The sequence below is a fragment of the Ochotona curzoniae genome, unplaced genomic scaffold, assembly GCF_017591425.1.
Source record: "Ochotona curzoniae isolate NIBS_2020 unplaced genomic scaffold, NIBS_Ocur_1.0 contig_4612, whole genome shotgun sequence".
In the NCBI taxonomy this organism is placed as follows: domain Eukaryota; kingdom Metazoa; phylum Chordata; class Mammalia; order Lagomorpha; family Ochotonidae; genus Ochotona; species Ochotona curzoniae.
In genome coordinates, this window is record NW_024466343.1 from 15,270,259 (window position 1) to 15,285,710 (window position 15,452).

Here is a 15,452-nt window from a genome sequence, read left to right on the forward strand (position 1 = left end):
CCCTGTCTCTCTGTGTTAATAGTTAAATAAGCAAATCTTTTTTTTTAAGTGAAACTTATTGAAATGCCTGCATCCCACATCAGAGTGCCTAGTTTCCTGAGAGTGCATGTGCAATAAAAGCAACCCCAAAAGGGAAATATATATACATGAAAGATTACATGGAAAAACAAATAGATAAATAGGAAAGAACTCTTTATAACTCATCTTATGAGGTCACCATTACCCTTATATCAAAAGCAGACAAAACACAACAAGAAAATAAAGGCAGAGGACAATGTGCTTGATGACTGCCTTGACAGAGAAGAGGAATAGTATCCGCCAAAATCAAAGGCAAATGTGAAGAACATCCCAGTAAAATGACAACAGAAGAGTAAATCAATGAGCAACCCATTGCAAAATGACAGGACCAAATTACCACCCATCCATATTAATCCTGAATGTAAATGGCTTAAATTCATCAATCAAATGTCAGATTAGTAGACTGGATCAAAAAACAAACTCATTTATTTGATGCCTAGAGGAGACACATCTCACCAACAAAGATCAGTGAAAACTATATCTCATAGATCTTGATGTTTTTGTTTTTATTTTCCTTTCTTCAAAGGAGGTTTTTCTCATATTAAATTCATGGGTCATACAGGAGCATTATTTCCTTCAAGAAGGTTGTTGATTTTCTTTTTCATTTATTTAGTTATACATTAGTTATTCAATAGCATGTTATTTAACCTCATGGTATTATAAATTTCTATTTTTCTTCCTATCGGTATTGTTTTGTGGCTTTTTGCTTAGGAGGATGTATAGCAACTGTGTAATGGAGATGATCATATCCAGATGTGAGGATACAAAGCAGTATGTATCAGTGTTTCCAGATCAAAGATGGACTCTCAATAAAAACTATTAAATATATTTTGAATATAGGATGTTGGGCTCTCTGCAATTGTCCATGACCATAGTGATAGACCTACGATGTTTATGAAGAATTATACTATTGTAATAATGTAGGGAAAATCAATTGGGGGAGAGGGACTAGAGGAGGGGTTAGGAAAATCCCCAAATCTATGAAACTTTATCATAGAAAATAATTGATAATAATAATGATAAATGGAAACAAAACAAAAAATACACATAGCTAATATCATACTGGTAAAAATTTGAAAGCTTTCTAAGATCTGAAACGAGACAAAATGCCCACCTGCAAATACTTATTCAATAAACTACTGGAAGTCCAATCAGAGCAACTACACAAGAGCAGTAAATAAAAGTCATCCAAACTGGGAAGAAAGAAGACAATTTCTCACTATTTTCAGATAGCATTATCTTATAAATAGATAACTCTAATACTCCTTCAAAGCATTATTGGAATAAGCAAATTCAGAGAAGTCACAGAATGCAAAATTAATGTATAAAAATCAGTAGCTCTGTTACATATCAACAGTGAATTATCTGAGAAAAATTAAGAAAGAAATAGTTAAGAAAGAAAGGATCCTGGATTTTGTAGATTCAGGACCCATGATTTCTGCCCCATTCACCAGGTGACTGCAGCTGGCCGGATCCAGGTCAGGTAACCTAGGGCAACAATGGCAACAGGCCAAGTCCTCAGGCCACCTGGTGGCACATTATGGGGAGTTGTGGTTGTGAGCTTACAAGTGGTCTGGGGCATGGCATAGGTAGGGGTGAACAGGGACCTGATGGTTCATTTGCATGTGTGGAATGACTACTGATGGACTTCCATGGACAAGGCCACTGTCCTTGCAGGTAAGAAAGAGGGCTGAGACTGAGTGGTTTGGAGCAGGAAATGGTAGGACCCTTAGGGGCCTGACTAAAGTACCAGCATAGAAGAGAGGCCTGTGCTGGGGTGGTTAGCCTCCACTATCACTGAATACCACTCGTAGGCATACACTAAAGCTAGGGCTGGGCTAAATCACGGTATCCATCAGTGAAAGTAAGAACAGGGGATAGGTAATGATAAATTGGGACTTGACACTAACGAGCACATGAAAGATTCAGGTCTGGGGACAGAATCTATGTGGGGGGTGGTATGTGGGCTCACCCCTGTGGAACTGCAATCTCTGTTGGCATGCACAAGATCTGTAGGTGGGAACAGGACTGGTTAAGGAGCTAAGGGGATGCCGTGGCTGAGTTGGTGTTCCCAGTGGTGGTGAGCACAAGAGCCAGAATGTGGGCAGCAGGCTGGTGTTGACACGACTGCAGTCTCCCTCAACATGGGTGTGGACTGGATCTGGAAAGTGACAGACTGGGCTAGGGTCCAGCAATCACTATTATTCATGAGAGCCACAGTGAGTGTGGGACAGGCTGGGCTAAGTCTCGGGTCCCACTGAACCACAGGAAAGCTGTGTGTGGGCATGTCTGGGCTGGAACACTCAAAATTAAGAACCAGACTGGGTGCAGGTCAGCTGGACTCTGCTCCTGCCAGGACAAGAGGTTGACAAAGGAAATTTGGGCCAAACACTCACAAGAGTGTGTGAGATCTGCCACTGGAAGATCTGATAGAGGAACTTAGGAACTCCTTCATTAGGATGCATCCTTGCAGGTAAGTACAAGAACCAAGGCAAGGAGCAACCCAAACCAGGCCAGGTTACAATACCCATTGGCATACACGTGAGTCAGGACTGCAGACAAGCCAGGCTAGGACAATTTACAACATCCACTGGCAAATCTGAGAACCAGGGCAGGATCTGTAGCTGGGAACAGGGTGTTGGAGGGGCTGGGTCTAGCCGCAATACCAGTCAGTTCACATTAAGGCAAGGACTTGGGGCTGGCTGGGCCTAGCTAGGCTCAAGCATCCACCAGCAAGAGCTGGAAAGGGGATGTGAGGGGCTGGCTGCTGAGATGAGGTGAGCCATGCCAGTCTTGGAACAGTGGGTACTGGGTCCATGAGCCCTAGAAGCAGAAGGTTGGGGGTGCCCAATGGGACCCTGAACTCCTGGTCCAGGTTCTTGGGTTTGCCTACACAGTGGGTGCCAGATGCATGAACCTGTGGGACAGGGTTCCTGCAGAGCCTGGGTCACCTGCTCCGGAGCCTTGGGTCTGCTTGCACAGTGGGTGTCAAGATTGCGAGTCCTGGTGTCAGTGGTTCCAGCAAGGCCAAGACCACCTGGCCCAGGTCTTTGGGCCTGCCTTCAAAGTGGGTTACCAATCCATGAGGTCCCAGGTTGGGGGTTCCAGCAGGACCCGCCTGAGCAGTAAGTGCCAGATCCATGAGGCCTGGAGGCAGAGGGTCCTACAGGGCACAGGGCACAGGGCACCTGGCTCAGGACTTTGGACCTGCCTGCAAGAACTGGTCCTCCTCAGTGGAAAAGATGGGATAGTAGGCTACTGTCCCAGATGCACATGGAGGATGTGGCAGCCCATTGGAGCCGGCAAAGGACATCAGGTATATACAAAGGAAGCATAACAGAACTAATTGGACAACTTCTTCAGCCAAATGTTGATAGCGAAAATCAGGATGAATAGGGACTCTAAGCTAGGCTGTCAGCCATTGGGCATTAGCAGGTTTCTCCCATCCTTGGATGTGAAATAGACAGCTAAGGAGTAATTAGTGCTCCTTGGGATGGGCAGGAATAGGAACTGGGCTTGTAGCTAAAAACACCTAGACTAATTGGACTCATCTGTACACAATTTCCTGGCTAAATTAGGACTTGGGGGTTGGGGAGGAAGAGTATACAAGGAGAGGTGAAGGAGCAATAAAGTGAGACTTCGCAGAGACTTCCACCATCACCAGTCAGTCTCCTGTTGGTGCTTCATCCCCAGACCCTCTCCCTGTCCATGTTATTGGCTCTGTTTGTTGAAGCAGACAGCATTTCAGAACTATTGAAACCACTTAGGCAGAACTCTCAGAGTGTGCAGCATATCAGGACCCTGGGCTGATACTGGGTGGCTGTTCTCCATCCTCAGATATTGGGGCAATTGGAAGGCAGGGTATGGCTTCTCCCTTTATCTCTCCCCCTCTCCCCCTGAAACAGGAAGAAGAAATAGAAAATTTGGAAACAATGATTACATCCACATTTTCCTAACTCTTGATCCTCCCACTCTGATCAACTATATAAACATCGTCTTAAAAAAAGAAAAGAAAATGAAAAAGTAGCTCTTGATCTTGTGCTTCCGTTGTTCTGGCATTTGGTCTCTTGGCCTCCCCAGGACAGGTATCCCCTAAATATGGCTCCTGTGTGTCTGTATCGTTCACCCTCTGTTTACTGCTTAGGTGGGACAATGAAGATAGCAATGCTAAGATGCTTTGTATTTCTGGTTTGTGTGCTGTCAGGAGTTCCAGGAGAGGTGAGGTCTAGCAGTAGTGGGATGTGGGCAGAGAGATCAGAGATGGGTGAATGTCTGCAGCTTTGTAAGTGTGTCCGGGTTATTCATTACATGTCCGTTAGGATAACTTATATTGTTTGGGAAGCTGGGACATAGGTCTTCAGCTTAATGGTTGGACTTGAGGGTAATGGCCATTTGTTCCTCTTGGGGTTATTACTGACTGGATTATGACTAATTGTATTGCTATATGGACTTGTGATTTGCTATTTCGAGTGGGCTCTGTTATCACCAAACTTGGTTAATAAAGACTCCTTAATAAACCTTAAAAAAGTATATACACACACACACACACACACACACAAAAAACTTTGCATGAAGCAGACTTACTGGATATGATGACAAGAAATGTCAGAGTAAATAGCAATATTTTCCTGCACTGAAAGAAAATTCTTCTTCCATAGTTTGTATTAACCTTTTGATTCTTGTTACATTTTGTCTTATTTGATTTGTTTTCCCTTTTGGCATTAATATGATATTTATAAGTTTCTTAATTACAGTTGACTTTGGACATCAATACTGACTTCCGCTTAGTCTTCATGACTTTTATTAAAGAAAATTTATATCCTTTATGAGTATGAGTAAGAAAAAAATGAAATTGCTCTATTTTGATACAAAGACTTCAAAATTTCACCTATTCCTGATTTAGAAACATCCTAAATTCTATTTTACACCAAGTTATTGCAACTTTTATTTGATTTCTACAGGGATTTAAGGAACAAAAATTCCCTGATGTTGTACAATTAGTAATGAGTTAGTTAAGATTTATTAGTTTAGAGTCCCTACAATATAGTTAAAAGAACATTGGGATTGGGAATGTAAATACTGAGCAAATACTTTAATCTCTGACTCTTATACACTTCCTCTCCACAACGGGAAAAATAACAACTTCTACTTCAATTAGCTCCCAATACTTAGCAACAAATTCTCTCTGGAGAAGGCTGATAGCATTAGAAGTAGCAGTGCCAAAGATAATCATTAAAATAAACTTTACAACTTATTACAAACTTGAAAAACAGAATACAGCTCTTGCATGAACTACTCTTCCTGTATTTTCAGATTGCTTCATCTACACCTTCACAACTTTTGCAGAGAATTAACCCAATGGAACTGCTAATCTGTGGGTCCCACCATATTTTAACTGTCTCATCTCCTGTGTGGTCTCATTTTTATCCCTAGCTAGTGTAAAATAAGGGTCTGACATTATAATTGTTCTTTTGCACACATGAACAATCACATTGCCCCTTACATTTTTTTTCTTAGCTCATTTGGCAATCCAAAGCCAGGAGCCAGGAGCTCCTTCGGGGTCTCCCACGTGGGTGCAGGGTCCTAAGGCTTTGGGCCACCCTCGACTGCATTCCCAGGGCACAAGCAGAGAGCTGGATGCGAAGCAGGGAGGCCAGGATTAGAACCGGCACCCATATGGGATCTCAGTGTGTGCAAGGCGAAGACTTTAACCACTACGCTATTGCACCTGGCCCTGATCTTGCTTTTAACTTTCACAGGTTCTCATATCCACTCCCTCACCTACATAGTTTGCTCCCACCAGTTCTCTGATCATGTTCCTTTCATTGACGTATTCAGTGACCATTTCGCAAAGACTGCCAAACAGCCTCTGCCTGTGTGCTAGATTTTTTCAACCTCCTCTTTATTGAGATTGCGAAAGTTGCCTGCCATTTTTAATTATAGCATTTTTGTTTTCTAGCTTTTTCTGGTAATCTAAGGCTCAGTTATACTTGAGCATTTTAAATGCAAATCATGATTATTTCTCTTTATATTCTAGTTACCATTTTTTTGAAAATCATAAGGCAGTAAAATACAAATACAATTTTGATCTTTGTCCCCATTTCCGGGTTGGCAAAATGTTTCAAGGTAGGACTCTTAAATATTTTCAGGTTTGGAATCTGGTCACTAGAAAGACACATAAAAGATCAGATAGTACAAACTTGCAGCACTATTTCTCTCTCACTTGCAGGCAGTACATGGAGGTTATACATGAAGTAACAAAAATACTGAAGAAGAAGATTTTGGAGATCCATGGATCGGTGAACACAGCAGTGTGCTAGAAAGGTGGTGTGCCAGGAAGGAACATGGAAGCTCCATCCTCCCCATCCCCAGCACTTCATGCATCTCTTCCATTTGACTATTCTCAAGTTCCTTTACAATGCACTGGCAAAGAGCGTTTCCAGAGTTTGTAATACATTCTGGGGCATTCTGAACCTAAGGGTCACCAGAAGCTTTCAATTTGTGGTCAATGTAGCTGAATTGTACGAGGCCTGGGCACTCCATGTTTGGCTGACATTTGAAGCCTGGGCAATCTTGAGGAATTAAGCCTTGAAACTACAGAGTCTGATGCTAACTCAGGATAGCCAATGTCAAATGAAGCTGAATTTGGGGGCTTCTAATTGCAGTCAAAGGACTCAAGAAATTCAGATATAATTCCTAACCATAACCTGATAGTAATCAATGAAGGTCACTGGTGTTTTTTTTTTTTTACTTGTAGTAATTCAAGAACTAGAAATATTTGTGGTTTAATATGTGACAGCTTTTTTTTTTATTGTTTTATTTTGTTCTTAAATATTGCAACTGCCAATACTGGGCCAGACCAAAGCCAGGAGTAAGTTTCATCCGGGTCTTCTACAAGGATGGAGGGGACCTAAACTCTTGGATCATCCCCCACGATTTTCCCAGGCCAGTTAGCAGGGAGCTCAATAAAAAGTGGAGCAGCCAGGACATAAGCCATGTCCTGCATGGATGCCAGTGTCACAGGCAACAGCTCTGCCTGCTGGGCCTGAACTCCAGCCCTATGGTAGTTATTCCTAATAATATTCGAATTGCACAGATGTTTGGCTGTTCAAATTGGCACCTGAATCCTTTTGATTTGATGCTAATCAACTTTGATAACTTGAAGGAAACACTTTCAATATACATTAGTCACATTTTAACTGTGAATTCAATTTAAACGATCATGTTATCTTGTCTGCTCCTGTACAAGAAGGTTGCTATGTTGTCTGGAAGACTAGAACTACATTAATCTTTGGCATTTTATCGTTCTTTACATTTTCATAATGTTATCTTGGCCATGTCTATGGTAATTTGACCCAGTAAACAAAGCCGGTCACCATCTGTACTTATATACACATCTAATGAGAATCCAGGAAAAAAAAAGTACTTGTGAAGAAAAATACATAATGGAGACATGGGCACATTCAGTCAAAACCAGAAACAGAATGCTGGGACATTATTTTTTGTGGTTTAATACATATCACTACTAATAACATTTAATAGTACTAGTAGACATTGTTATTATAATGTATTACAGCTGAATGTCTTCATTTAACTGGATTAAATTTGAACGCCCTACTGGTCCTGACTAAATTTAATTGTACAAGCTAAGAGTGTTTAGGGGAAGATTTATGTTTCCTTTAAGAAGCATTTCAGGGACAGATCAACCTTGACCATACATAGAGTACCTGAACCGGAATTTTAAGTGCATAAAAGGTTGAGTATATAGATTCTGCACATATTTATCATTCATGTTCAAAGATTTTAAAGCATAACTAAATATGTGATTAATAAATAACAATATTTCTGTTACTTTGTAAATATAGTACCCTCCTTATCCATAGTTTTAGTTACTCAGAGCCAATCATAGCCTGGAAATATGAAATGGAAAGTTCCATAAATAACAAACTTATTAGTTCTAAGTACCATTTTTTATAGTATTGATAAAATATAAAATATAGTATAGTAAAATATAAAATTATAGTATATTTTAAAATTTTATATTATTGTTGTTTATTTATTACTGAATCCAATGTGTCAATTAAAGTGTATTGTAAGAACTTATACAAGAAAAAACAACCTACGTAGATCTCAGTACTATCCAAGGTTTATGACAACCACTTGGGGTCCCAAAACATATTTCCTACAGATATGTAGTGACTACTATTCTAAAAAACAACTTCATTAGGTAGGTAGGTAATATGATAAGTTAAGGGCTCATATGGCATTTGTAATAAGAGAAAACACTATCCTCTCTTGTAAATTGGAAAAAGAGTTTACTTTCTTGTAATTTTTTAAGAAAAATCTTATTTCTAACATTAGTCTCCTGATGTCAACACTTTCAGTTAGTGAGCCTAACAGATCTCCTCTGTTTCATATCATTAGCTTTACTAAAGCTGAGCCAAAAAAAAATAAGAGAGAGCGAGAGAGAGAAAATATTGTATATCCCATGAATTTTCATGTGGCACCTAATTTTTTTCGTAAAACAGAGATAAGTGTCACTCTTTACGGTGTGTAAACAACACAAGACAAGCTGGAATTTTGGAATAGCATTAGTCTGTTACAATTACAAAATGAAAAAGTCTTTTTATAGCAGAATTCCTCACCATTAGGAGAGACAATCTAGTGTAAAAAAAAAAAAAAAGACTAACATATCTAATTTGAATCTAATGATACTGCTTAATGCAACTTTTACTATAGCTAAGTCCTTCTTTGAGTGATTTCTACACAAGGCCTTAGATAATAAAATCTACTCCCATAGTACTGTTGATTGAGACGAGACTAAATGATATGGCATATGTGAAGTTGGCAAATATCTGATACTTAATAAGTACAGTTAGCTCTATTTCGCTTATGAAGCTAATTCTTCAAGACTACTATTAGATTGGTCCTCTTATTGGTTCCATTTGTTGTTTATTGAGTGCCAAGCACAAGCTGACACTGGGCTGGGAACAAACATGAAGCTGGATTAAGATCACGGTCCTTCACTCAATTTACTAAGCATCCAGTCTATTGGGGAGGACAAACACATTAATAAGGCTCATTTTGGCTACAAATGGAGCTGCAAGCATCACTTTAACCTTTCTGTCCTTTATAATACTAATTTGATTCTAAACGTGTAACAACAAAATTAATCATCTAAACTGTTTGAGCAATGTACTTAATTCATACATATTTTTAATTTGCTAATAAATAAAATATATTTCTGTACTATCTTAAGATATTTTAATATAGACTACAAGATCATGTTTATTTGTATTAATACATCTTTAGTAACAATTGCATTTCTATTCGTAATAGTCTCCTCATAAATAGTTCCTCTGAAAAACAGAAATAGTATTACTGCCAATGATGTTTAAGCATTTTATGAATTTTTAATGTGCTCCATCCATATCAGTTAACTTGTATAAAGTACTTTTGTCTCTAATAATTTTTGCAAATCAAAACAACTCAAATATGCTTGTTAAAGGTTAAATAATGGATTACATTTCCTATTTCAGTTAAATTTGCTGGACACCCAAACTTGCAATTGTCTTAATTTACTTTTTCATAATTTCAAGTAACCACCTTGAACATTTTGACATGGACAAATGATTTCCTAATTAACTGACAAGGTAATTCTCTGAAAATACATAATTTCTTAGGATTAATAATTCTAGTCATGTCATTCCTGTCAAACAATAGAGAAAAGCAAAACAGAAAGAATTGTCTTTATATCTTAATATCCTTTAATTTCAAGCAAATCTTTATTTCCATGAACAAAAATAAATTCTGATTAAATATCAAAAATTACTAACAGTAATAAATCTGCATTTTAATTTTTCTCTAGTAAACATGCTAAAAGGATTATAAAATGTAAAACCTGAGTGTTCTGTTAAACCTGACAAGAAATATGTAGGGAAATTGGTTTCACGTACTCAATCACTATCAGCTTTATTTGATACATTTGGGACAGGTGTAATTTTAAACACCTTTCATACATCTGCTACCCTCAGAAATATGTGCACTTAAAAAGCAGTCTGTCTGGTGCACAGTTATTAAACCGTTAGTTAACTGTAATTTACAGGCTGATGTTCAAGGGCCAACACATTCCAAATAACTTGGCATACCAAGGCACGCTGAATTTGATTTTATCACTAAATGTAAAAATCCAAGTGTTGTAGGCTTTCAGAGGAACCTAGTCTTCTGTCAAGCTAAGCCAATACTGTTGACAAATCGTGAAACGGAGATAATGCATATCTTTGATGTCCTCACATTAGCCTTAGAAGTTAAGAATCTGCCTTTAAAATGTAAGTAAAAGCATGTAGCAATCATTAATATTCACTCACCTTTGGACCTGGTAATCCAGGTAACCCAGGATTTCCATGTGGTCCTGGTATGCCCTACAAATAGTAAAAAGTCAAATTATTCTTAGAACAGAAACAAATACAAGTAAGTGTTGATTTTAATATTCAAATAAATATTATATAATCTCATTAAAACAAATGCTGTTTTCAAAGTTACTTATTTTTTCTAAGATCTTGGACATTTTAGCTGTGGAAAGAACAGCTACACTGACAATAGAACAAAACCAGTTTCCATCTTTTGCTTCCAAACATTGCCTCAAGGTTTTCACGTTCCTTATTCATCACTCCTGTTTGTAGCTGCAGTGTATCTCTAATGCAACATACAAAATCTGCATACACTAAAATTCTCAAAGTAACACATGCAGTCAATCTCCTCTCAACATGCATTATCTCTCTGTGTACTTAAAATTTCATTTACTTTGCTTCCTACACTAAACTAAATCATTCTCAAATCTTAACTGACATCAACATTTAATTTTGTTTTTTAAAAGATTTATTATTTTTTATTGGAAAGTCACATAAACAGAGAGGAGGAGAGACACAGGAAGATCTTGAGTGCAATGACTCACTCCCCAAGTGGCTCCAAAGGCCGAAGCTGAGCCAATCCAAAGCAAGGAGCCAGGAGCCTCTATGGGTCTCCTACGCAGGTGCAGGATCCCAAGGCTTTGGCCATCCTAGACTGCTCTTCCAGACCACAACAGGAAGCTGGATGAGAACTGGCACCCATATGGGATCTCGGGTGTCTGCAAGGCAAGAACTTTAGCCACTAGGTTATCACGTTGGGTCCCCAATTTATTTTGAAATCTTGCCATACCAGAACAAACTGATTTCTCCTTCTATAGAAATTGCTCCACGTGAAATTTATTTGTCAATTATTATGCATTGTACTGGAATATTTTTATACTACTCTAACCTGTTGCTTAAAGATTTCATTGCTACATTGTTACTTTAGCTGTATTATGGTATATGCTATTTAAAATAAGATGATAAATTATTTGAAAAAGAAGCTTTTGGTGTTGCTAATGTGGTGCTTAGCATATATTAGTCGCTCAGTATTTGTTGACTTGATTTCACATAACTGATAAAGTATATGATCTGAATTTTAAAGATGTGCTTTGAAAGAACCTACTACATAACATAAAGTAATGTTTTTTTATATTTCACATTAATACTTGTAACAATTCTGCAGGATGGTTATTTTCAGTCCTGCATATAAACAAGAATCCTAAGTTCACACAATCAGTAAGGACAGAAACTGAATCTTCTAAGTATCAGGCCACTAAACAAGGATACTCAAAGTTAACAGAAAATGAAATTGAGAGATAACTTTATTTTGTTGCCAAAAAAAAAAAAATTCTGAAACCCATGGGAACTAATGGGAACTTTATGTTTTAAAATAAAACCTAAGCATGAATTTTATTTTTGCAACAAAATAAGATTTTTAACCTCATGTTTCCATATAATTTTTGACGAAAATACCCCTGGACATCTCTGTGTTTTGTCCCACATCTCTGAGTTCTTTTTTAAAAAAAATTATTTTATTTTTATTGCAAAGTCAGTTATAGAGAGGAGGAGAGACAGAGGAAAATCTTCCGTCAGATGGTTCACTCCTAAAGTGAAAGTGACTGTAGTGGCTGGTGCTGCGCCGATCCGAAGCCAGGAGGCAGGAACTTCCTCCAGGTCTCCCACACAGGTGCAGGGTCCTAAGGCATTGGGCCATCCTCAACTGCTTTCCCAGGCCACAAGCAGAGAGATGGATGGGAAGCAGGGCTGCAGAGATTAGAACCAGTGCCATTATGGGATCCTGGCATGCCCAAGGTGAGGACTTTAGCTACTAGGCCACTGCACCAGGTCCCATCTCTGTGTTCTTTACTTAAACATCCATTTTAACACATAACACATAGTTAATAATCATTTATTTCTCCAATCAAGGGTTAAACGAGCAGAGTAAATCAAAAACACATAAAAACAACAATGAACATATTAAAGATTTGTACAGCAATGAAGACAAAGGAAAAAAATTTCATGGCTTGTCTTTGGTAACATGCAAAAAAATAAATGTTAATAAAGTGGATATATAAAATCATGGAAATTAGTGAATGATTTGATGATATAAAATTAAGGGCATTGCATGTAAAATATTATTTCATAAAGCTTGGCAGTGTAACAGTAAGCCAGGACACCATCCCTAGGGGAGAACTAATATCAATGAACATTTACAGTTTTTCAGAAGGCTAACCTCATGTTGCCAAGAGGAATGAAATATATAAAGAAAAATAATACTAAGTTGCAACTTCCAAATTAGATATTTGGTTGAGAGGGACAAAATTGGGAAAACAAATGAAATAATTCTTCTTGAGAAGAATACTACTCCTTCCTTAAGGAAAGGAATTTTGGACAAATGAAAAGAAGTAGGGGGAGAAGGGGTGCAAGGGGATAATGGAATGGAGCTACTACATTATGAGAATAAACCAAGATTTGGAATCTGAAGGAATAGTGTTGGGATAAAATTGTTAGCCGGGGAACGGAATAGAATTAGGGCAAATATGGTTTACTCCCTCAGGAAAGTAGCAACCCAGATCCAACAATGAGGAAGTAGGATATGAATGGTCTGGGTACTAGATAAGAATGGGCAAGGTTTGAAGGGGTTAATGAGAGGAGTGTGACAGTTGATGAAAGTGTACTAAATGGGGCCCAGCTAAGTAGCCTAGTGGCAAAAGTCCTCGCCTTGCACTTGCCAGGATCACACCTTGCACTCGCCAGGATCATGCTGAGGTGCTGATTCATGTCTCAGTGGCCCCACTTCCTATCTAGCTCCTTGTTTGTGGCCAGGGGAAGCAGTCAAAGACAGCCCAAAGCCTTGGGGCCCTGCACTGCATGCGAGACCAGGAGGTTCCTGATTCCTGGCTTTGGATCGGTTCAGCCTTGGCTGCTGCAGCTACTTGGGATGTGAATCAGTGGATGGAAGACCCTCCTCTCTGAATATATGCCTTTTCAATAAAAGCAAATAAATACTCTTTTTTTAAAAAAAAAGCATACTAAATCATAGCTGGAGCTGTATGGAATTCATCATAGGTTTCAAATGGGTGAAATTTGGATATGAATATGGATAACAAACTAGTATTTTTAGTATAATTTTGCGTTGCATGATTTGTATTATAAATAAAAATCAAGACAAAAGAGTGTATGAAAGTATTTTCACTTCTCTATATATCATTTTTCTAGTTCGCTAAAGAAACATATAGTGAAAATCCACATTTTTTTAAAATTTGAAAGTAATTCTAGCATAGCAGTAACACTTTTGTTGGACTTGTGCAATGTGAGAAACAACTGCTTATGCTGACAGTAGCTTTTTCCCTCAGGGTAATTTTTTTCTAAACAATAGCTCCAATATTTTCCACTACATAATCCAGGAATTTACTATTTTAATCCAGTCCAGTCCTCTCCATTTCCCAAATGAACCTCACCTTTGGACTGCTGAGAACTCTTGATAACTAAGAATAATGTTACAAGTAGCACTAGAGCAGTCACTAATGTACAAATTAGATGATCTTTCCTGAACATGTTCCTAGAGATGCTTTGGAGGGTATTCATCCTTACATAAACAAGGCTATTGTATCTTTTAACATCTCATGAATTGGCAAAGGTAGAGAAAAATCTGAAGAGCTAGACAGCTTTGTAAAGGAAGAACAGACTTTACAACGTTAAAAAAAAAGTATTCTGCAAAAATGACTAATTTTACCAGCAGAAAATGATCTACTCACCCTTGGACCTCTCTTTCCTGATGGGCCAGGCATACCTGCTGGACCAGGTGGACCCTTGGAAAACAGATCACAGTGTATTAGGATTGAGAGTAGACATACTGTTTCTCACAAGCCATAACAAGATTACCACCACAGAATAACTTTTTCTGGACCCAGTTCCCAGCTGCTGATGACTGTAAAGTAACAGAAATGCTCTCACCATAATCAGTAGGGGTGAGTTAAAACTCAAGTGTCCTCTTTAATTTGGTCAGAAACAGCAGCAAGAAACCCAAGACTTATAAACACTGTATCTGTTATTACATGGACTGTAACACCAGTAGTTTTGTGGGTGATTTTTACCTAAATTTTCTTTTACTACAAAAGGAGGAATTCAATTCAGGGTTTGAAGATCAACAACAACATGTTTTTTGCTTTTTATTTGTTTGTTTTTCAGAAAGGCACATTTTCAAGAGGATTTGATTTGAAAATTGAATACTGTGTTCTTCTAAAAGAGTTATACCAAGGAACTGTATAATATGTTAAGCAGAATGAGGCCATTTATGTAAATCCTGTAATTGATCTATTTTATGCCCAAATGTAGCACTTCAGATCACATACAGTTAAATAATGTATTAAAAAGCTATGAAAGCTACACTTATCAATTGCCGCAGTGTTCTGAGCTGTTTAAATATTACTTTTTAAACACAGAAAATAAGAAACTATCTTTTCTTCCTCATATAATGTTTTGCAATGGACTGTGGAAGAGTAAGTAAAAGCTTTATGATTTTTACTTAAAATTTTCAGGTGAAAGTTTAACTGTTTATTTATTTTTTTAACCTGAAAGAATTAGAGAGACAGAGACAGGGAGACACAGGATCTGCTGGATCACTCAACAAATGTGTACAATGATCAAAGCTGAGCTGACCCAAAGCTAGGAGCTTCTTTCATGTCTTCCATACGCATGCAGGTGCCCATGACATTGGGCCAACTCTCCTACTTTCGCAGGCCATCAGCAAGGAGCTGAAATGGAAGTAGAGCAGCTTGGACTCAAAATGGTATCCACATAGTATATTGGTGCTGCCAAGCAGAGGATTAACTTGCTAATCCACCATGCTGGCCCTAGGGGCTAATAGCTTAAAAAATAAATACTGTTCTCTTCATTAACACAGTAACACCATTGAATGTGCTTCACTTTTAAACCATAAAGGGTGATTATTGCTCAATTGCCAATGGGATCTTTTTTTTC

General features: G+C 38.1%; 1 protein-coding gene across 1 annotated transcript in view; it reads right to left on the minus strand.

Annotated features, from left to right (window-relative positions):
• The window catches only part of COL24A1 (collagen type XXIV alpha 1 chain), a 298,672-nt gene that overhangs the window by 274,227 nt on the left and 8,993 nt on the right, over nt 1-15,452 (minus strand). Inside the window, exons 3-4 of the mRNA XM_040987252.1 lie at nt 14,228-14,281; nt 10,446-10,499 (exon numbers count right to left, since the gene is read on the minus strand). Of these exons, the coding sequence (XP_040843186.1) occupies nt 10,446-10,499; nt 14,228-14,281 (108 nt within the window). The remainder of the gene's footprint in view (nt 1-10,445; nt 10,500-14,227; nt 14,282-15,452) is intronic.